This window comes from Hyperoodon ampullatus (genome assembly GCF_949752795.1).
Source record: "Hyperoodon ampullatus genome assembly, chromosome: 10".
Classification (NCBI taxonomy): domain Eukaryota; kingdom Metazoa; phylum Chordata; class Mammalia; order Artiodactyla; family Ziphiidae; genus Hyperoodon; species Hyperoodon ampullatus.
In genome coordinates, this window is record NC_136923.1 from 37,106,677 (window position 1) to 37,129,409 (window position 22,733).

A 22,733-nucleotide genomic window follows, 5' to 3' on the forward strand; every position below is an offset into this window, starting at 1 on the left:
TTCTTTCCCTGCTCTTGGGCCACAGGAAGTGTGCCCTGTGGCAACACTATCTACTTAGTTTCCCAGGCCGATCTTCTTCACCTTGGGAGACCCTTAATCAAAGAGGAACAAAGAAATGCCTCAGCCCACAAATCTAGAGCACAGGTCTCTTCAGAGAAGCATGTTCTCTGTCTCCTCAGGGTGCTCTGGCTGAACTGTGGCCTTCTGTGCAAAGGCGAGCAGCCCCTTGCCAGGAGGAAATGCGGGGGGGGACAGTGGGCCCCAGTCTAAGCTCCTGTAGATTCTGCTCAGAGGTCACCTGTGGGAACAGGTAACCCCACCCACACCCCACCCAATCCTGCTGAAGGGACGAAGTGTTTCAGGGTCCCACAAATGTCTGAACTGAAATGCATTTTTAAAAAAAAAGGACATTCTTTTTTTTTTTTTTTTTTTTGCGGTACGCGGACTTCCCACTGCCGTGGCCTCTCCCGTTGCAGAGCACAGGCTCCGGACGCGCAGGCTCAGCGGCCATGGCTCACGGGCCCAGCCGCTCCGCGGCATGTGGGATCTTCCCAGACCGGGGCACGAACCCGCGTCCCCTGCATCAGCAGGCGGACTCTCAACCACTGCGCCACCAGGGAAGCCCCAGGACATTCTTTATACTTCAAATTTTTTTTCAATTAAAAAAAATTAGCTATGTTTAAAAACTATAATACCCACCTCCAAACGTGTTACAGACCAATTAATCAGCCACCTGCCAGGTCACGTGCTGGTTTGCAGCCTTGGGCAACGGTGTGAGCTGCACACAAACGCACCATGGACTATTAGGCTGCTACTCGGCGACTACCGCTCTGACTGAGCATGTCTGTGCACGCGGAACCCCGCGACCCACTGCCCCCCGAAGCGCAGACCCTACTCAATGAATAACCCCAGTCCAGCCCGACACTCCTACCTGACACAGGCTGGAGCACAGAGTGCGTGTCAGTGGGACATTAACAGGGGACTCAATTACACATCACTGTGTGGTTTACACACACACACTAAGGGCTGGGAGTCCTTTTATAATTTATTTCACGCCTGTGAGGCACGCTAGCAAAAGTCAGGTATATTAGGTGCGTAAAAATTCCTGATGGATAGATTCAAGCCTAAGCTTTGGCTGAGGAGAGTTCCAAGACTGTAACTAAGTTGCAAAGATATCTGTTATCACTTACAGCCTCTGTGTTTTGTCACCAAAGGCTGCCTTTAAGATGGTAACAGTTCTACCCTATCTCCTGATTTCAAATTTCAAAAAGTGGCTTTGTTCTAGCCAACTGGTTTTAAAGTAAGAAAATGATATAAATACCACCGTTGACAAGAAGTGAGTGCCTTTCCTAACTAGGAGAGCTGGCACTGGCTGGGACCCGGTGAGCCCCTGCCACGGGCCCATCACTCTTCTCGGTCATTCACCTTCACCTCATGGTCTCCTGCAATCCTCAAGAGCCCGGGATCATCACTCTCCAGCTCACAAGAGGAACTGGGACACAGGGGTTAAAATGACTGCCTTGGAATAAACTGTCAGGAAGCAGCAGGGCTGGGAGACAAACTCAACTCTGCCTGCCTGTCAGACATCCTGCCCCAAAGCGGTGTGTGCTGAAATTCTCCGTGGGATTCCACTTTACTGAATCTGAAGCCCTCTGCTCTAGGGGCTCTGGGATGAGGTCCGTCCCTGAGCGTGCAGGAACACTAGGGCAGAGTTATCTGGAGGGAGAGAGCCCAGCAGTAGGCCAGGGCTGAGGTGTGCCCTCTCACTGCAACACAGGGCTACACTGGCCTCTGGACACCCCATCTCAGTTGGCTGGGGAGAGAAGTGGTGCTTTCCTTCCTTGACATTAAAATTCACAATACCAACCTCACACCACACCCCAACCTCACAGCATGTACAAAAATTCACTCAAAATGGTTAAAAGACCTAAATACAAGAGCTAAAACGATAAAACTCTTAGAAGAAAAACACAGTTGTAACTCTTTGTGACCTTGGATTAGGCAATGGTTTCTTTGGAATGATTCCAAAAACACAAGCGACCAGAGGGGAAAAATGGATAAACTTCATCAAAATCTAAGACTTTTGTGTTTCAAAGAATACTATCAGGAAAATGAAGACAAACCACACAATGAGAGGAAATATTTGCATATCATATTTCTGATAAGGGTCTAATATCCACCCAGAATACGTAAAGAATTCCTACAACTCGGGCTTCCCTGGTGGCGCAGTGGTTGAGAGTCCACCTGCCGATGCAGGGGACACAGGTTCGTACCCCGGTCCGGGAAGATCTCACATGCCGCAGAGCGGCTAGGCCCGTGAGCCATGGCCACTGAGCCTGCGCGTCCGGAGCCTGTGCTCCGCAACGGGAGAGGCCACACAGTGAGAGGCCTGCGTACCGCAAAAAAAAAAAAAAAAAAAAAAGAATTCCTACAACTCAACAACAAAAATAACCTAATTTTTTGAAGTGCAAAGAATTTAAATACATTTCTCCAAAGGAGATATGCAAATAACCAAAAAGCATATGAAAAGAAGCTCAATATTATTAGTTATTAGCCAAATGCAAATCAAAACCACCATGAGATACCACTTTACACCCATGAGGATGGCTACCAAAAAAGTGGACAGTAACAAGTGTTGGCAGGGGTGTGGGGACATAAGAACGTACACATTGCTGGTGGAAATGTAAAATGGTGCAGCCCCTATGGAAGAAAATTTGGCAGTTCCTCAAACAGTTAAACAGTTACCATATAACCCAACAATTCTACTCCTAGTATATACCCAAGAAAAATAAAAATATAGGTCTATACAAAAGCATATATGAATGTTCATAGCAGCCTGATTCACAAAAGGTAAAAAGTGGAAACCAGCTAAATGTCCATTAACTGATAAATGGACAAAATGTGGTGTCTCCAAGCAACAGAATATTACTCAGCCATAAAAGGACTGATGTACTGATTTATGCTACAATATGAATGGACCTTGAGAACACTATGCTAAGTGAAAGAAGCCAGTCACAAAGTCACATATTGTATGATTCCATTTATATGAAACGTCCAGAATATGCAAATCCATACATTACGAAAGTACATTAGTGATTGCTGATGGGTACATGGTTTCTTTTTGGGGTGATCAATGTTCTGCAATTAGATAGTAGTGATAGATGCACAACTTTGTTAATATACTAAGAACCAGGGACTTGAACACTTTAAAAGAGTGAATTTTATGGTATGTGAATTATATCTCAAATTTTTAAATCCACACCTCAGCCAAACAGGGTTCCCTGGGTCCACCCTGTCCACTGTCAGCCCCACAAGAGGTGGAGCACATTGGGAACAATTTCAGAGAGGACACTGATGGGGCAAAGATTATCAGAAACACTCCCTAAGGGCTTCCAGCCTGTAAAAAAGGCTGACAAATCTTTTGGACCCTGTTTGTTCAAAGTCATTTGAAGATCTAATCTAGTGATTCTCAATCAGGTGCAATTTGCCCCTCAGGCAGTATTTGGCAACCAGTGGAGACATTTTTGGTTGTTACAACTTGGTGGGTGGGGGGAGGGGACGCTACTGGCATCTAGTGGGCAGAGGCCAGAGATGCTGCTCAACAATGCACAGAGGAGCTGCCACAACAATCGTCCAGCCCAAAATGTCAACAGTGCCACAGCTGAGAAACCTTGATTCAGTTTAATGATGGGTCAATCACTTTTTAAAACCTTGGGTTTATATAACCAAGTGGCCCTTTTGATAACAGTTATTTCAAATATGTTCGAACTGCTCCAAGCAGTAGAGCATGCCTCAAACCAGAACCACAGATGTAGGGCAGGTCCCAGGCCTATCTCAGGCAAACCTATCTCAAAAGAGCAGTCCAGGCCTTTCCATGGTCAGAGGTATCCAGGAGACCTCCTCAAAGGCCCAGGTCTTAAGCAATGAATTATACTTTCAAAGGCGGCTGATTAAGTTTTAAACCTAAATAGCCAAACAAAGCTTTCTTAAATTACAGCATTTCTTAAAATAATAACCAGTTAAGTTTATGTGAAAGACTCGCATAAGGAATGGACATTTCTTTTCACATAAGGAAAGAAAATGCCAAAAAAAAAAAAAAAGGCTACAACAGGAAACTACTGCTAACCACATACATTACTGGTATATGCCAAACAAAATCCAAAGATATATATACATATATATCTCCCATCTATAAATGCCACCCTTTTTTCCACATGGCCCCTCCAAGCTGAGAGGCCCATTGCCAGTGCTATCACCAAATTCCCAAGCTCTATCTAACACTTCAAGAAAGGTTCAGCTGTCTTACTCTGAAAATAGCTCAAGACAGTTATTGTTTAAATAAGTTTGGGCCTTTAAGACCACAACCCACAGGTCCCTTCCTAAAAGGCAAGCCTGAAAAGGAAAAGGGAGTTTTTTTCCCCCTATCTTCATAACACAAAGAGAAAACAATTAAATGTAAATTATCCAAATATCTATCACCCAAAGACTCTTAGTATTTTGATATATAACCTTCTAGAATTTTCCTAGACAAATATATTCATACAAGCTTTTTTTTTTTTTTTTTTTTAATGAAAATGGGACCATACCCTAATACTGTTTTCTGGCCTCTTTTCATACAGTAATATATTTGTTTTCCTACAAATCCACAGCTACACCGTCATTTTTCTAGCAGCATAATATCCAATTACATGGTTGTACCCTTTAATTTTTTTTTTTTTAAGTAGCCTTCTGTTGGACTTTTGACTGTCTTCAATATCTCCTTATAATCCCGGAATGACTACCTTTGTACCCATATCCTTTTCTCAGTCACCCAGTTTTTTCCCTTAGAATAAATTCTCAGAAATGAAATTGCTGGCTTTTTAACATTTTGTTTTCATACTGCACCAAACTTCCCTCCTTGAATTTTGACAACTCATCCTGTCACCAGCAGCCCATGACAGTTGTTCCTCCATCCAGAAGGGGGTACAGAGCTGCTCTGAGACATACAGTCCCACTGGAGGAAGCCATCTACTCTCACTCGGCACCCTGGACCCTGACGATGCCCTAAGATGGCAATATTCTGCCAACACAGACTGATCCCTTAATTAGTTTTGAGCTGGGAACCAACAACTCAACAACAGTCGATGCCGAGTGTCAGCTGTTTCTGATCTAACCCCATCCATTTGGATGGAACGTAGCTCAAAAACCCAAAGGCCATTTATGCTAAACAGAACACCTTGTGGTGGAGGAAAACGGCTCCACAGCCAATAGTCTAATTTAAGGCAAATCCGTTGATGAACATGCTTCTGTCCGTACCCCAACCCCACCAGGACGCTCCTCCATCTTCTAACCTCAGGCTCCAGCTCCAGCCCACCTCTCCTCAAAGCTGAGGTTTACAAGGGTTTGCTGCCTGGAGTTTTGGTGGCTGTGGGTTTGTAGGCAAAGGAGAAAACCCAAGAGAAACTTACGTAGAAGTGAAAATTCAAGAAGTGGGCCAGCACTCTGGGGGCCACGTCAGGGAAGGTGGCCAGGAGTGTCTGCAGGTAGACCTCCAGATCCTTCTCCCTCTTTTCCACCAAGCTCCTGGAGTTTTTCCCAATTATCTTTTTGGGCGGAAGCAAACTTTTATCGATCTTCCTCTCTGTGACGAGCTGTAAGCAAACATAATGTCAACCACAGACCAAGAGGTTCTGTAAATGTGCAAGGCCAAGGCAACCAGCCTGAGGGCAGGTGCTTATTATGACTTCCACAGCCCCTCCTGGCAGTAGTACCAGAATTAATGATCAAACTGCTGCACCTGGGATTTGGCCTCAAGTTTAATTAGCACGAGAAATACCAATACAATTCCAGATGAGGAGTTCCATCTGGAGGCTTTGGAGACATTTAGGAAAATAATACCTCAAGGCCCCTAAAACCACCATCTTCTCCAAACCAGAACAAAATACATGTGCTGCAAATGACCCAGAGAAAGGCAGCTCTCTCCAAACGCAAAGGAAGAAATGGAATCACAGTCAGATATTAAAGCATAGGTTCTGGAATAGGTATAGTCAGATGGAACAAGTTCAAGCCTGTTCCCTCCGCGGGAAACTGTCCCAGCATCTCACATCCAAGCTACAACTGACAATCTTAAAACTAAAGTTCAGATATGCTCCTTGCACACTATCTTATTCTGGTTGAACTCCCAGAATCCACCAGTTTTTTTGCCAGTTACATTAATAAACCAGTTTATTAATGTAACTGGCACAGAGCCTGTTTTGCCCTAAAACAGGCACAATGGGAGCTTGGCCTAAAAGCCCCCAAGCCCTGAGACACAGGAGCCCAGCTCTCAAGGGTTACCTTTTCATGTAGGTCATGGAAATCGCTGTAGCGGTGCTTGACTGTCCACTCATGGCTGCCATCAGTAACCTGGATGATGTAAACCTAAAAGGAAAAACCGATAGCCCTTGCCCAGCCGGCAGTAAGGAAAGTGTCATCCTACCCTTAACGATAGCTGTAGCACACCCAGACCCCACCCCCCACCCCCAAGCCAAAGTTAAGCTGCTCTTGCCCACCAGCTTCTGCATCTGACCCTTACGAGCAGCAAGGCCCTCTCTCCTCCATGGCCCTAGCACTGGACCTGGCAGGCACATGGGATAAGTCTGAGCTCTATCCAACAGTGAGAAACAGAAAAGGTGGCTATCATATCAAGCCATCTCTTTAGTTTTTTAACTCCAGCCTCATGTAAGTCAAAGCCCAATCCAACCTGAGCTGCAGGAAAGGAAGGCCATTCCTTCTAAGAGAGGCAAAACAGGGTCAGGTTTGGCAGGACCAGCTTTTCTGCTGTAATTCTTTCCCAGGTGCCCTGACTGTATCCTAGAATCAAGTCCTTTTCCAATGCTTTCAGCTGCTTCAGGGCTGTGATTTCTGCTGCTGAGCCAGGAGTCAAGGCACTAAGAAGCTGATGGGGGGGCAGGGGGAAGCAGTGATGGACAATTAAGCCCTATCAGAACGGAACAGGCCGTAGAGTCAAGGAAGACCTGTGTTCAAAATCTGGTTCTGCCATTTCCTGGCTATGGGTTATTTATGTCACTTATATAAGTGACTGGGAGCCTTAAGTTGTCTGAGCCTCAGTTCCTCCAGCTTAAAATCTGCTAGGTTTAAGAATCAAAGGTAATGCACGCAAAATGCCTTGTAAAGGGCCTGACATGTAGCAAGCGTTCAACCAAAGGTAGGTGTGTTGATAATACTCAAATCAGCATACCCGGACAAAAGGACACGAAACGGTACTGTCCAGTCCGCCTGGATCACCACCTCCCCCGAAACCCATTCAGAGGAGGGACTCAGTCCTGTGCAATGAGGAGGCTTTTTGGAGCTAACCCTCCAGCTGCATGCAGTGCACGCGTGACGGCCAACCACCCAACAGCTCAGAGACCTCAACCCTCACCTGGATGAGGCCCCCTGGTCCTAAGGTCCCGCCCCTCTCTGCAGGACGCAGGGAAGGGGGAGGAGAAAATAATCAACTCTGCTGAAGCCTCCCAGGAGGAGCAGCCATTTCTCCAGGGCCGGCCTGTTGCTCCAGGATCCGCCCCCAGCCCCTCTCCACAGCCGGGCAGCTTCCCTCCCCCTCTTCCCGCCCAGGAAAAGAGAAAGAGCCAGAAAAATGACCCTCAGGAGGAGGGTTAGGATGAGGGCCAAGGGGGTGGGGTGAAGGCAGGGCCAAAGCCCCCACCCCCCCCACCCTCCGAGAACAAAGGACAGGAGGCTGGGAGGTGCTCAGGATGCCCGCACCTTGGGGCCAGTCCCTGCTAGGCAGCCTCCGAGGCCCACAGGCCTGGTGCCCAACCCCATCCAGACCCCGGAGGGCCTCCAACTCCTTCACAGTCCGCAACTGCCCCCCTTTTCTGTCCATCTCCCCCACAGCCTTGAAGCGGGCGTGGGCGGTACGCTGCCCCAACTCTCCCGCACACTCTAAAGCCACGAAGAGCCCTAAGGTTCCTGGGTCTCTGCTTTTCAGGCCTGAGCCACCCCACCTCAGTTCCCGGTGTCTGCGCCCCACCCCTCCCCCATTCTTGTCTCTGCCTCAGCGCGAAGGCCCCAGATCCCTCCTTCACTTTTTGAGCAAATCTCAACTGCAACCCCTAGGCCCCCCCAAATCAAGGCCCCGCCCCCTCTCCTTCTTCACAACCTGCAGCGCCCTGACCCTTTCCCCTGATTCCATCCATCAAAGCCCCCACTCCTTAATCCCCCTCCTCCAGGACACCCTGTCACGTCCTCCCAGGCCGGCGCCCCTCCAAGCCTAGAGAATCTAGAGGGGCCTCCGCCTCAACCTGACTCCCCTCTTCCGCAGACCCCCTTTATCCCCTGATTCTCCTCAACCCTAGCCTCCTTTTCTAAACGCGTACCCTTCCCAAGCCCCCTCCCTGGGCCCCACCCCAAGACCCTCTTTCCGGAGCTGCGCGGCCCAGGCCTTCCCCAGATTCCGCCATCCCAGGCCCCCTCCTCAAAATCGCAGCCCGCCTACCCCCAGCTCCCCAGTTGCGGGGCTCAGACGCCCTCCCCAACACCCCCGACTCAGACTCCGGGTTCCAGCCGCCACCCCCAGTTCGGGCGCCCGAGCCCCCAGCACACCGTATACGTGTCCACGAGCTCAGAGCCCACGACGCGCGCCTCCTTGGCCGGCTCGGCCTCCCGCTCGGGACCAAAGCTGCGCGCCGCCGCCGCCGCCATGTTCCGGGTTCGGTCGCCGCCGCCGCCCGGCGCAGACTGGCAGCAGCAGGGGGCGGGGTCAGCGTCCCACCGCCCCCAGGCCCCCGCCGCCCCCCGCCCCCGCCGCGCGCCGTGCAGCCATCTTGGCCCCGCCGCCTTCTCGCGCCCCCGCCCCACTCCCCCCTTCGCGCGTAATTGACAGCAGCTGCCAGCGGCGCGCGTGCGCAGGACGCCGGGGACTGTCCTCTTGCGTAACCGGTACCTGCGTGGCACCGCCTGCCGCGCTCTTTGCAGCGTGGGAGAAACTGAGGGCCTATACGGGGACTGCTCTGGGCACTGCCGCTAGGTGCCCAGGAAGGGAGGTGCGATGGCCCCGCACCTTCCAGGCTACCCGAAGCAAGTCATTGCCACACCTGGCCTCAGTTTCCCTCTCCAGATAAGAAACAGTAACCACATCTCACCTGGCTCTTGGGCTCATTCCCTGGAGACCACGAGAGGGTTGAGAGAGAAGGAAGATCGGATCTGTGCCTGGAGCCCGAGCAGGACAGAAGAACTCTGGGCTATTTCTTAACCTCTCCGAGACTCGGAGATCTCTGTCACATGGGTTTCTAGAGAATTGAGTGGGTTAATCCATGCAATGCCTGTCAGGCAGGGCAGGGAACTGGTGTAGGCTCTGTGTGAAGGAGGTGAAGGGTTAGGTGGAAGGAAGGGATATGTGCTGGCCATCTGGCACAAGACCCCCAGATGGTGTCCTACCAGAGCTCAAAATGAGGGGGCAACAGCCTGGTCCTGGACCCAGGAACTACAGCACTGGAAAGAGGAAGCACAGAGAAGCAGCCCTAACTCAGGGGAAGACCCAGGTCTAGAAAAGAGAGGTGGTAATGGAACTGGAGGGGGAGAGTCTTACACAGATGGAGCATCTGTTAGTGTATCAGTATTTGTTGAATGACTGATTGAGTGCAGTCAAGCCTAGAGCTAGTACTTTTCTCCCTGGGGAGATGAGAGGTCTTGGGCATGGCTCCTCTGGCACCCTTGGCAGAAGGGCTCCAGACCACACTCTTCTGAGGTAAGTCAGTGCCTTCCTTCTCCACCAGTTCCACAGCACCATACTCTGAGCTTGGCATTCGAGGCTTCTCTTGGAACGGTCCTACACTCCCAGCCTCTTCTTGCATACTGCTGCCCCTACTCCAGAGAGGTTTAACTTAAGGCAGGAGCTACCAAGTCAGACAGACCTTGAGCAAGTCGCCAACCCCCCAGGAGCCTCACCCACCTCCCTGGTTGGATAGGAGTTGAGCTAATGTGTATAGGGGCCTGACCTGAGGCCCACTACATTGCAGCTCCTGTCCTGTCCTGGGCTCACGTTTTCACTCATTAAAACCTTTCCAGAGAGTCCCCTGGGGGAATGGGGGACAGAGGAAAAGAGACCTGGTCCTTGTAGCCCTTCATCGGCTCCTTGCCCTGGGCAGAGGACACAGGACTCAGGCCAGTGTGAGATCACCAGAGCCGGGGGGGAGGGAGTGGAGGATACTGCAGGCAGGGGTGGGCTGGGCGGGGAATGAGATGGGGCAGGGCTATTTAAGCCCAGGGCTGCTGGCAACCCCAGCAGCCTGCCCTGTGAGCCGCCAGTATGGATGACATCTACAAGGCTGCGGTGAGGGATGGGTCTGGGCAGGGCTGGGGTGGGTTGGCCCACTGGGGGCTCATTCAGCTCGGGATGGGGTGCAAGGTCACCCCGAGGAGGTGGTGGGGACCCAGGAGAGGACCCACATACTTTCAGCCCAGGCCTTCAAGGGGACGGTGGGTCTGGTGTTTCCGGGTGTGGAAGGGGTGAGTTTAGGGTCTGCGGGAGCTGTGCAGGGTGGTGGAACAGGATGTCGAAGCTTTCGCATCACGTCTAGACCTGTCTCCAAACATCTATAGTCTGTGTCATTGTCTCCGGGCCACATCTCTCTGCGTTGGTGTCTCTGGTCGCTTTCCCAGTCTCTTTCTGTCTCTTTGTTCCTCCCAGGCTCTTCCTCTGAGGCTCTGTCGCTGTTTCCCTGCCCCCCATCTCTGTCCCTCACATTCTGCTTCTCACACACTCCCAATCCTCCACCCCCTCCAGTCCCTTGACTGGCTGAAGATGCTGTGGAGGGTGGGACGGGTTGTGAGAAGGGGGCTACAGAGCCAGAGTCCTGAGCTGGAGAAGGGGCTTTGAAGTTTGAGGCAGGCAAGGAGTGAATGGGAAGAAGGAGCAGGGCACTGCGGCCCCAGCCCCCATCCGGCTTGGCAGGCTCAGGGCTCAGTGGCTTAGCCAGGGGTAAGGGCTAGCGGGTGATCACCCCAAGTCCCTGCTGGGGCCGCTGAGGGGCTTCAGATGCTATCCTATCTCGGGAGGGGGCGTGTTGCTGACCTACCCCCAGCACAGAGACAAGGACATCTGACACAGACAGCTGTCCACAAGGGAACCCCTCCCTCAGCCCTGGGAAATGTGGCCCCATTCCTGGGCAGGGAAGGGCTATGGCTGGCTATGGGGGTGCCCCTGCCTATCCTGCAGGAGTCCGTGGAGCTCGGGGGCGGGGGGACACCATCCCTCCACCCTGTGCCCATACAAGGCCTGGCAGGGCCAGGGACTAATTTTGGCTCCTGAGGCACCAGCAGGCCAGGGGGCCAGATAACACTGCCCCACCCCTGCATGCCAGAGTCCCCAGAACAATCACCAGGTTTAACTTTGTCCCCTGTTAAAAATAGCCCAGTGGCCGCTCCGGTCAGGTTACAGTGGGTGGCTTTGCCCACCCCCGCACTGGTTTTATTGTCCCAACCTGAGGGACAGCTGTCTCTCAGGCCACCCAGCTTGGGTTTCGGTGGGGGGTGGGGGCGAAAGGGCGTTGAGTGGTCACTGACTATTGTTACTCAGGGTCACCTTAGTCCTGGAGGGGGTGCCCACCTGTCACCCTGGCCCTGAGCCCAGTCTCAGTGAGGCCAGCTGGGTCACCTCAGGATTCTGGGGCCTAGGAGGGAGAACTGAGGCCTCTGCTCTGTGACCTGGGAATGGCCTGCCTCTTTCGGGCTTCAGTCTTCCCACCTGTGGAATGGGTTGGTTTCCTCGACAGCAGTTAAGGCCTGAGCCTGGGTCCTGAGACCTCTTTTCCTCTCTAGGTAGAGCAGCTGACAGAAGAGCAGAAAAATGGTGAGTACCCCAACACGCATGTGGGGGAACAGCAGAGCCGGGCTGGGGGAGCATGAGGATCCCAGGCTGGAGGCCAGAGGCTGGGGTCCCTCTCCCTGTGACCTCAGAGGTCTCAGAGGGAAGTGGGCAGGTTAGCAGGTAGCCCTAGGGGTCTGGCCTTCCAGGTTCTTGGCTGCTGAGCCCTGGCTGCTCTGTTTCCCCTCCTCTCCTATTGGACGCAGAGTTCAAGGCAGCCTTTGACATCTTCGTGCTGGGTGCTGAGGATGGCTGCATCAGCACCAAGGAGCTGGGCAAAGTGATGAGGATGCTGGGGCAGAACCCCACACCTGAGGAGCTGCAGGACATGATTGATGAGGTGGATGAGGATGGTGAGCCCCTTTGCCCCCCTGCCCCGGCCCCAGACCCGTAGTGCCCCCAACTCTCTGGGGACCTGCATCCTGGCTCTGCCACTTATTACTCTGTGCCCTTAAAGGAGCTGTTTAGCCTCTCTGAGCCTTGGCCATATCATCTATAAAATGGGCACAATGACCACACTCATCTCACAGTGTTGCTATGAGGATGCAGTGAGAACAGTGGGGTCTAGTTTCAAGGACAGTGTCAGCCATTCTGACCGTTGCTCTCCAACGGCTGTGCTGCCCACCCCCCCCAGGCAGTGGCACAGTGGACTTTGATGAGTTCTTGGTCATGATGGTTCGGTGCATGAAGGATGACAGCAAAGGAAAGTCTGAGGAGGAGCTTTCTGACCTCTTCCGCATGTTTGACAAGTGAGTGTGTGACCCTTGACCTCTGACCCTGACCCTAGCGGAGCTGGGCAGACGGGGACAGTCTTGTGACCTCGAGGCCTCAGTCTCCCGTTCTGTGCAATGTGGGATGGGATGTCCCATCTCCCAGTGGCCCCTCCTTACTTCCCGAGGTCTTGGGCAGGGCTGCCTCTTCCCCTCGCCCCGCCCCTACCATGGGCTCTGAGGCCCCCCTCACCCAACTGGCAGAAACTCTGACGGCTACATCGACCTGGAGGAGCTGAAGATCATGCTTCAGGCTACGGGTGAGACCATCACAGAGGACGACATTGAGGAGCTCATGAAGGATGGTGACAAGAACAACGATGGCCGCATTGACTATGACGGTGAGTAGGGGTGCGCTGAATCCCCACTGCCCATGCCCTGCCCAGCCCCGACCTCTGACCTATGCCTGCCCCTCTCTCACAGAGTTCCTGGAATTCATGAAGGGGGTGGAGTAGACACCGACCTTCTCCCAGAGCTGCCTGTGCCACCTTCCAACTCCAGCCGGGCCCCGGGGTTAGGGGCAGGGGGCTAGGGTCCCCAGGATGTGAACTTGGGTGTGTCCTTGACCACGGGCCCTCCGTGACTACCTCCCCCAGCCCTGTCCTAGGGAATTCAAATAAAGCCCTGCTCCCTGGAGGCCTAGTGTCTGGCTTTCATTCCCTAATCTTCACTAGGGTCGATTCCTGCCCTGACCGTTTCTGTCCCTGTCCCAGAACCTGTGCTCTAACCACCCTTGCACACCACCTTCTGCAGGAGGGGTTAGGTTAGATCAGAGACTACCACGCTCCATACCCACCTGGCTCCTTTCTATAACTGCTGGTACCCAGGCCCCTTCTCCAGCAATTCCACACCTGGAGTCTGTCGTGGCCAAGGAATCTGCATTTCACAGACTCCTGGGGGCCATGGCTTTAGTCAGCCAGTTGGCAGCCGAAGGGTCCTATACTTGGAGAGGGCAATCACTCAGCACCAGGCGAGGCCCTGGATGCCACTTGGCACGGCTGCCATGGCTCCCTCTCGCTTCTGGTTGGGGAGAAGCAGGGCACTCTGGGGGCTCAGCGGGCCTGTAGCTCCAGTCCATCTGCCCGCTCACCTGGATTTCCTGCCGGCGACGTTGACTCCCCAGGACCGAGGGGCATATCGTCTACTCCCCTTGCCCATTTGACAGGTAAGGACCCTGGGGCCCAGAGAGACTCAGGGGCCTGTCAAGTTCATCCAGTGAGTCTGGGAGAGAGCAGAGCCACCTGGCTCCCAGCCGAGGACTCTGTCTGATGGAACAGATTCTGATGGGCATGATTTCCAGTTCCCGCGAAACTCACAGCTCCAGCAACCCACTTTCCCTCCCTGGCAGGGAATGGAGGCATGGGGCCTTGTGGCTCTCAGCTTACTGGGGGCACCCAGGCCAAAGCTACAGCCAGAACAGTGAAACTGGCTTTGGGTAGATGGGGGGCTGCAAGGAAGTGGAGGTGTCAGCAGTGGTGCTTGCAACAGGGACAGCTACCACAGCACCTAGGCTCCAGCCAGAAGGTCAGCAGCTGTCCATACTCCGCCCAGCCACTCCACAGCCTCCCCACCTGTGCCCCAGACTTCGCATTCCCCAGAGAGGCCCAGCATTCCGGAGACAGTCTTGGAATTCTGAAGATGCCTCAGTGGAGGCCAGAGCTGCCTGGTTCCTGGAGAGATCTGGGGTCTGAGAGAGGAGAGGGGTCCCCTCAGTCCTGCCCTCGGGAGCTGGAAAACTCAAGGACCTACATGTACACCCAGGAATGACGTCTCAAGAGAGGAGGCAACGCTACATTGGGTGGCACCACGAGCCAGTGTACCATTCCAGGGTTTAATCACACCCCTACTATGTGTCCAGTGCTGGCTGAATGGTGGGACCCTTCAGAGTGAGGCCCAGTCCCTAATTTTGTGGAATTTATAGTCAACTCAGGAAGACAAAGAGGGAGATGAGTGCAGTGAGGAAACCAGCATAGTGCTAGAACGGGGACTGGAGAGGAGATGAGGCTGGTGGGGTAGGAGAGACCCCGAGTGAGCAAAGGGCCCAAGGACCCAGGAGGGAAGGAAGGAGGTATTGAAGACAGCTGATGGCCCTGGAGCTGGGGAAATTGGAGGCCCCGAGGCCTTGGCCACCTGGACACAGGGTTTCACTGGAATGGTGGGATGGGAGCTCAACTAAAAAGGGCCAAAGGAGTGAGGCAAGGTAAAGGGGAGATGGCAAATGTGGACAATACTGGTGAAGTTTTGCAAGGGCTCAGGGAACAGAGAGTTGAGCTGGAGCTGAGGGGAGATGTGGAGTTCGAGGAAGTTCATTTAAGAAGGTGGGTCAGGGAGTGGCCTGTATGCTGATGGGAGCAACCTTGTGAAGCTGGAGAAGGGTTAAAGCAAGATGTGGGGTAGAGCTGCAGAGGGTGAGCAGCTAGGGTCTCCAGGAGTGTGTCAAGGGCCTGGTTATAGCTCTGGGACTGGACCCAAACTGGGCAAGGAGAAAGGGGGTCTTGATACAGGGAGGGAAGAATTGTGGCAGGGGGGATGCTGAGCACAAGGTGGTATAAGAGGAGGAATGTTCTGAATGGAGATGGTGAAGGTCACGTCCTCATTGGTGGTGACTTGGAGGATGGGTGGCTGAGATGGGGGGAGGAGGACAAGGACTGCAGAGGCCAGGGGTTCCCAGGGGGTATGGGATGCTGACGGGATCAGGGAAGGAGAAAAGGAAAGCCCCCCCCCAAGAGTTGAGCCCTCTGTGAACAAAACAGGAGAATGACTGGGCCAGCTACAAAGTATAAGGGAGGTGGCTGGCTGGTGCCTTAAAGAAGGGGTCCACAGGTGGGAAGTCCTGTGCGATTTTCCCACTATCTCTGTTCCAGAATTAGGTCAGTGGAGGAGGGACTGAGGACATCCATTCCTTCCAGGCATTTCCACTCCAGAATTCTAGGTGGGAGAGGCTGGGCTGCGACCCTTTCTTTATATGCCCACCTGGGGGCACATGGTGCATGACAGTACAGATCACACATGTATACAGCCCAGGGCTGACAAGTTCCCACTAGCACATGCCATTGCACTCCCCCCACATGCATCACCCAGTTCTGACTGTTTTGCTCTGTTCAGTCCTTTCCATTTCTTCTGGGCTGTGTCATCCTTTGCCTAGATAGTGCTTCCTTCATGAAGCCCCCCTTGATTTCCTCCACCAGAAGCAAGCACTGGATGCATGTAAATCAATGAAGTTAGAACACTCCCTCACACCAAACACAACAATAAACTCAAAATGGCTTAAAGACATAAAAATAAGACATGACACCATAAAACTCCTAGAAGAGAACATAGGCAAAACATTCTCTGACATAAGTAGTAGCAATATTTTCTCAAATCAGTCTCCCAAGGCAAAAGAAATAAAAGCAAAAATAAACAAATGGGGGTACTTCCCTGGTGGTCCAATGGTTAAGAATCTACGCTCCCAATGCAGGGGGCCTGGGTTTGATCCCTGGTCAGGAAATCGCAGACTGCAACTAACAGCCCACATGCCGCAACTAAGACATGGCGCAGCCAAATAAATAAATAAATAAACATTTTAAAAAATAAACAAATGGGACCTAATCAAATTTACAAGCTTTTGCACAGCAAAGGAAACCATAAATAAAACAAAAAGACAACCTAGAGACTGGGAGAAAAAATTTGCAAACGACACGACCAACAAGGGCTTAATTTCCAAAGTATACAAATAGCTCTTATGACTCAATATTAAAAAAATAAAATTAAAAAATGGGCAGTTCCTAGAGTGTCTTCCAGCAAACGATGGCAAACATAATATAAACACCACTTGTGGAAGAGATGGTTTTTTATTAGTTCTTAGAAAGGCCTTCATTCCCTTCCAGGCTCATCACTCTAACTGGGAACCCGCTGATGGTTGGGAGTGAAGCAAATAGATCAGAGCAGTAAACACCAGGTTTTCGAAATATGGTTATGTTTCTAATGGTAAAATAATTATAAGCTGGGACCTTAAAGCATGCTTCCATTTACCCCCAGGAAGAATTGTTCTATTACAGCGTGATGCTAGATTAACACTGGAGTTTTAAAGGATTGAATTGTGTCTCTCTTGAAGTGGTGCCACTTTATCTCTAGAGATCAGGAGAAAATAAAATTTCATTTCATATTAAAAAAAAAATGGGCAGAGGGGGCTTCCCTGGTGGCACGGCGGTTAAGAATCTGCCTGCCAATGCAGGGGTCATGGGTTTCAGCCCTGGTCTGGGAAGATCCCACATGCCACAGAGCAACTAAGTCCATGGGCCACAACTACTGAGCCTGCGCTCTAGAGCCTGCGAGCCACAACTACTGAGCCCATGTGTCACAACTACTAAAGCCCACATGCCTAGAGGCCATACTCCACAACAAGAGAAGCCACCGCAATTAGAAGCCTGCACACCACAGTGAAGAGTAGCCCCCACTCGCCACAGCTAGAGAAAGCCTGTGCACTATAAAGACCCAATGCAGCCTAAAATAGATAAATTAAATGAATAAATTTTAAAAAATAATAAAATTATTTTTTTTAAAAATGGGCAGGAGACCTAAATAGAAGTTTCTCTGAGGAAGACATACAGATGGCCAACAGGCACATGAAAAGATGTGAAACATCACTATATTAGAGAAATGAAAACCAAAACTACAATGAGGTACCACCTCACACTGGTCAGAATGGCCATCATCAAAAAGTCTACAGGGCTTCCCTGGTGGCACAGTGGTTGAGAGTCCGCCTGCCGATGCACGGGACACAGGTTCATGCCCCGGTCTGGGAAGATCTCACATGCAGCGGAGCGGCTAGGCCCGTGAGCCATGGCCGCTGAGCCTGCGCGTCCAGAGCCTGTGCTCTGCAACAGGAGAGGCCACGACAGTGAGAGGCCCGTGTACCGCCAAAAAAAAAAAAAAAAAAAAAAAAAAGTCTACAAATAGTGGTACATGTATACAATGGAATATTACTCAGCCATAAAAAAGAATGAAATAGGGCTTCCCTGGTGGTGCAGTGGTTGAGAGTCTGCCTGCCGATGCAGGGGACACAGGTTCGTGCCCCGGTCTGGGAAGATCCCACATGCCGCGGAGCGGCTAGGCCCATGAGCCATGGCCGTTGAGCCTGCGCATCCGGAGCCTGTGCTCCGCAATGGGAGAGGCCACAACAGTGAGAGGCCTGCATACCGCAAAAAAAGAAGAAAAAAAAAAAAGAACGAAATAATGCCATTTGCAGCAACATGGATGAACCCAGAGATTGTCATAGTTAAGGAAGTCAGACAGAGAAAGACAAATATCATATGATATCACTTATAGGGGGAATCTAAAAAAATGATACAAATGAACTTATTTACAAAACAGAAATAGAGTCACAGATGTAGAAAACAAACTTATGGTTACTGGGGGAAAAGTGGGATGGGGGGACGGATAAACTGGGAGATTGGGGTTGACATATACACACTACTATATATAAAATAGATAACTAATGAGGACCTACTGTATAGCAAAGAAAACTCTTCTTAATATTCTGTAATAACCTATATGGGAAAAGAATCTAAAAAAGATTGGATATATGTATAAGTGGTAGTTTCTGTACAGCAGAAACTAACACAACATTGTAAATCAGCTATACTCCAACAACAAAAAAATTTTTTTAAGTCTACAAATAATAAATGCTGGAGAGGGTGTGAAGAAAAGGGAACTCTTCTACACTGTTGGTGGAAATGTAAATTGGTGCAGCCACTATGGAACATAGTATGGAGGTTCCTTAAAAAACTAAAAATAGTTACCATATGATCCAGCAATCCTAATCCTGGGCACATATCTGGAAAAGATGGAAAACTCTAATTTGAAAACATACATGCAGATGGCCTCATCCACCAGAGGGCAGACAGCAGAAGCAAGAAGAGCTACAATCCAGCAGCCTGTGGAACAAAAACCACATTCACAGAAAGATAGACAAGATGAAAAGGCAGAGGGCTATGTACCAGATGAAGGAACAAGATAAAATCCCAGAAAAACAACTAAATGAAGTGGAGATAGGCAATCTTCCAGAAAAAGAATTCAGAATAATGATAGTGAAGGTGATCCAGGACCTCGGAAAAAGATTGGAGGCAAAGATCGAGAAGATGCAAGAAATGTTTAAGAAAGATCTAGAAGAACTGAAGAACAAACAAACAGAGATGAACAATACAATAACTGAAGTGAAAACTACACTAGAAGGAATCAATAGCAGAATAACTGAGGCAGAAGAACGGATAAGTGATCTGGAAGACAGAACGGTGGAATTCACTGCTGTGGAACAGGATAAAGAAAAAAGAATGAAAAGAAATGAAGACAGCCTAAGAGACCTCTGGGACAACATTAAACGCAACAACATTCGCATTATAGGGGTCCCAGAAGGAGAAGAGAGAGAGAAAGGACCCGAGAAAATATTTGAAGAGATTAGAGTCGAAAACTTCCTTAACATGGGAAAGGAAACAGCCACCCAAGTCCAGGAAGTGCAGAGAGTCCCATACAGGATAAACCCAAGGAGAAACACGCCAAGACACATAGTAATCAAACTGGCAAAAATTAAAGACAAAGAAAAATTATTGAAAGCAGCAACAGAAAAATGACAAAAAACATACAAGGGAACTCCCATAAGGTTAACAGCTGATTTCTCAGCAGAAACTCTACAAGCCAGAAGGGAGTGGCATGATAAACTTAAAGTGATGAAAGGGAAGAACCTACAACCAAGATTACTCTACCCAGCAACGATCTCATTCAGATTCGATGGAGAAATCAGAAGCTTTACAGACAAGCAAAAGCTAACAGAATTCAGCACCATGAAACCAGCTTTACAACAAATGCTAAAGGAACTTCTCTAAGTGGGAAACACAAGAGAAGGAAAGGACCTACAAAAACAAACCCAAAACAATTAAGAAAATGGTCATAGGAACATACATATCAATAATTACCTTAAACGTGAATGGATTAAATGCTCCAACCAAAAGACACAGGCTTGCTGAATGGATACAAAAACAAGACCCATATATATGCTGTCTACAAGAGACCCACTTCAGACCTAGGGACACATACAGACTGAAAGTGAGGGGATGGAAAAAGATATTCCATGCAAATGGAAATCAAAAGAAAGCTGGAGTAGCAATACTCATATCAGATAAAATAGACTTTAAAATAAAGAATGTTACAAGAGACAAGGAAGGACACTACATAATGATCAAGGGATCAATCCAAGAAGAAGATAAAACAATTATAAACATATATGCACCCAACATAGGAGCACCTCAATACATAAGGCAACTGCTAACAGCTACAAAAGAGGAAATCGACAGTAACACAATAATAGTGGGGGACTTTAACACCTCACTTACACCAATGGACAGATCAACCAAACAGAAAATTAATAAGGAAACACAAGCTTTAAATGACACAATAGACCAGATAGGTTTAACTGATATTTATAGGACATTCCATCCAAAAACAGCAGATTACACTTTCTTCTCAAGTGCACAAAGAACATTCTCCAGGATAGATCACATCTTGGGTCACAAATCAAGCCTCAGTAAATTTAAGAAAATTTAAATCATATCAAGCATCTTTTCTGACCACAACGCTATGAGATTAGACATGAATTACAGGGAAAAAATGTAAAAAACACAAACACATGGAGGCTAAACAATACATTACTAAATAACCAAGAGATCACTGAAGAAATCAAAGAGGAAATCAAAAAATACCTAGAGACAAATGACAATGAAAACAAGACGATCCAAAACCTATGGGATGCAGCAAAAGCAGTTCTAAGAGGGAAGTTTATAGCTATACAAGCCTACCTCAAGAAACAAGAAAAATCTCAAATAAACAATCTAACCTTACACCTAAAGGAACTAGAGAAAGAAGAACAAACAAAACCCAAAGTTAGCGGAAGGAAAGAAATCACAAAGATCAGAGCAGAAATAAATGAAATAGAAACAAAGAAAACAATAGCAAAGATCAATAAAACTAAAAACTGGTTCTTTGAGAAGAGAAACAAAATTGATAAGCCATTAGCCAGACTCATCAAGAAAAAGAGGGAGAGGACTCAAATCAATAAAATTAGAAATGCAAAAGGAGAAGTTACAACAGACACCACAGAAATACAAAGCATCCTAAGAGACTACTACAAGCAACTCTATGCCAATAAAATGGACAATCTGGAAGAAATGGACAAATTCTTAGAAAGGTATAACCTTCCAAGACTGAACCAGGAAGAAATAGAAAATATAAACAGACCAATCACAAGTAATGAAACTGAAACTGTGATTAAAAATCTTCCAACAAACAAAAGCCCAGGACCAGATGGCTTCACAGGTGAATTCTATCAAACATTTAGAGAAGAGATAACACCCATCCTTCTCAAACTCTTCCAAAAAATTGCAGAGGAAGGAACACTCTCAAACTCACTCTATGAGGCCACCATCACCCTGATACCAAAACCAGACAAAGATACTACAAAGAAAGAAAATTACAGACCAATATCACTGATGAATATAGATGCAAAAATCCTCAACAAAATACTAGCAAACAGAATCCAACAACACATTATAAGGGTCACACACCATGATCAAGTGGGATTTATCCCAGGAATGCAAGCATTCTTCAATATAAGCAAATAAATGGATGTGATACATCATGTTAACAAATTGAAGAATAAAAACCATATGATCATCTCAATAGATGCAGAAAAAGCTTTTGACAAAATTGAACACACATTTATGATAAAAACTCTCCAGAACGTGGGCATAGAGGGAACCTACCTCAACATAATAAAGGCTATATACGACAAACCCACAGCAAACATTGTTCTCAATGGTGAAAAACTGAAAGCATTTCCTCTAAGATCAGGAACAAGACAAGGATATGCACTCTCACCGCTATTATTCAACATAGTTTTGGAAGTCCTAGCCACGGCAATCAGAGAAGAAAAAGAAATAAAAGAAATACAAATTGGAAAAGAAGAAGTAAAGCTGTGACTGTTTGCAGATGACATGATACTATACATAGAGAATCCTAAAGATGCCACCAGAAAACTACTAGAGCTCATCAATGAATTTGGAAAAGTTGCAGGATACAAAATTAATGCACAGAAATCTCTTGCATTCCTATACACTAATGATGAAAAATCTGAAAGAGAAATTAAGGAAACACTCTCATTTACATTGCAACAAAAAGAATAAAATACCTAGGAATAAACCTACCTAGGGAGAAAAAACACCTGTATGCAGAAAACTATAAGACACTGTTGAAAGAAATTAAAGATGATACCAACAGATGGAGAGATATACCATGTTCTTGGATTGGAAGAATCAATATTGTGAAAATGACTATACTACCCAAAGCAATCTACAGATTCAATGCAATCCCTATCAAATTACCAATGGCATTTTTTACAGAACTGGAACAAAAAATCTTAAAATTTGTATGGAGACACAAAAGACTCCGAATAGCCGAAGTAGCCTTGAGGGAAAAAAACGGAGCTGGAGGAATCAGGCTCCCTGACTTCAGACTATACTACAAAGCTACAGTAATCAAGACAATATGGTACTGGCACAAAAACAGAAATATAGATCAATGGTAAGATAGAAAGATAGATAGAAAGATAGATAGGAAGCCCAGAACTAAACCCATGCACCTATGGTCAACTAATCTATGACAAAGGAGGCAAGGATATACAATGGAGAAAAGACAACCTCTTCAATAAGTGGTGCTGGGAAAACTGGACAGCTACATGTAAAAGAATGAAATTAGAACAGTCCCTAACACCATACACAAAAATAAACTCAAAATGGATTAGAGACCTAAATGTAAGACCGGACACCCTAGAACTCTTAGAGGAAAACATAGGAAGAACACTCTGACATAAATCACACATAAAAACAAAAATAAACAAATGGGACCCAATGAAACTTAAAAGCTTTTGCAAAGCAAAGGAAACTACAAACAAGATGAAAAGACAACCCTCAGAATGGGAGAAAATATTTGCAAATGAATCAACGGACAAAGGATTAATCTCCAAAATATATAAACAGCTCAAGCAGCTCAATATTAAAAAAACAAACAACCCAATCAAAATATGG

General features: G+C 48.5%; 2 protein-coding genes across 2 annotated transcripts in view; one reads left to right on the forward strand and one right to left on the reverse strand.

The window, feature by feature from the left end:
* The window catches only part of NISCH (nischarin), a gene marked incomplete at its 5' end in the record, with an annotated part of 44,761 nt that extends 36,076 nt beyond the window's left edge, over window positions 1–8,685 (reverse strand). Inside the window, 3 exon segments of the mRNA XM_079713012.1 lie at window positions 5,448–5,630; window positions 6,316–6,399; window positions 8,587–8,685. Coding sequence (XP_079569138.1) covers window positions 5,448–5,630; window positions 6,316–6,399; window positions 8,587–8,685 — 366 coding nt within the window.
* Window positions 8,686–10,282: 1,597 nt separating this feature from the next.
* TNNC1 (troponin C1, slow skeletal and cardiac type) lies at window positions 10,283–13,254 on the forward strand. The gene is made up of 6 exons (XM_079712173.1): window positions 10,283–10,315; window positions 11,803–11,833; window positions 12,055–12,201; window positions 12,483–12,597; window positions 12,823–12,959; window positions 13,042–13,254. Exons 1-6 carry the CDS (start codon window positions 10,292–10,294, stop codon window positions 13,071–13,073), a joined length of 486 nt encoding a protein of 161 aa, XP_079568299.1. The 5' UTR covers window positions 10,283–10,291; the 3' UTR covers window positions 13,074–13,254.
* Window positions 13,255–22,733: the final 9,479 nt, after the last annotated feature.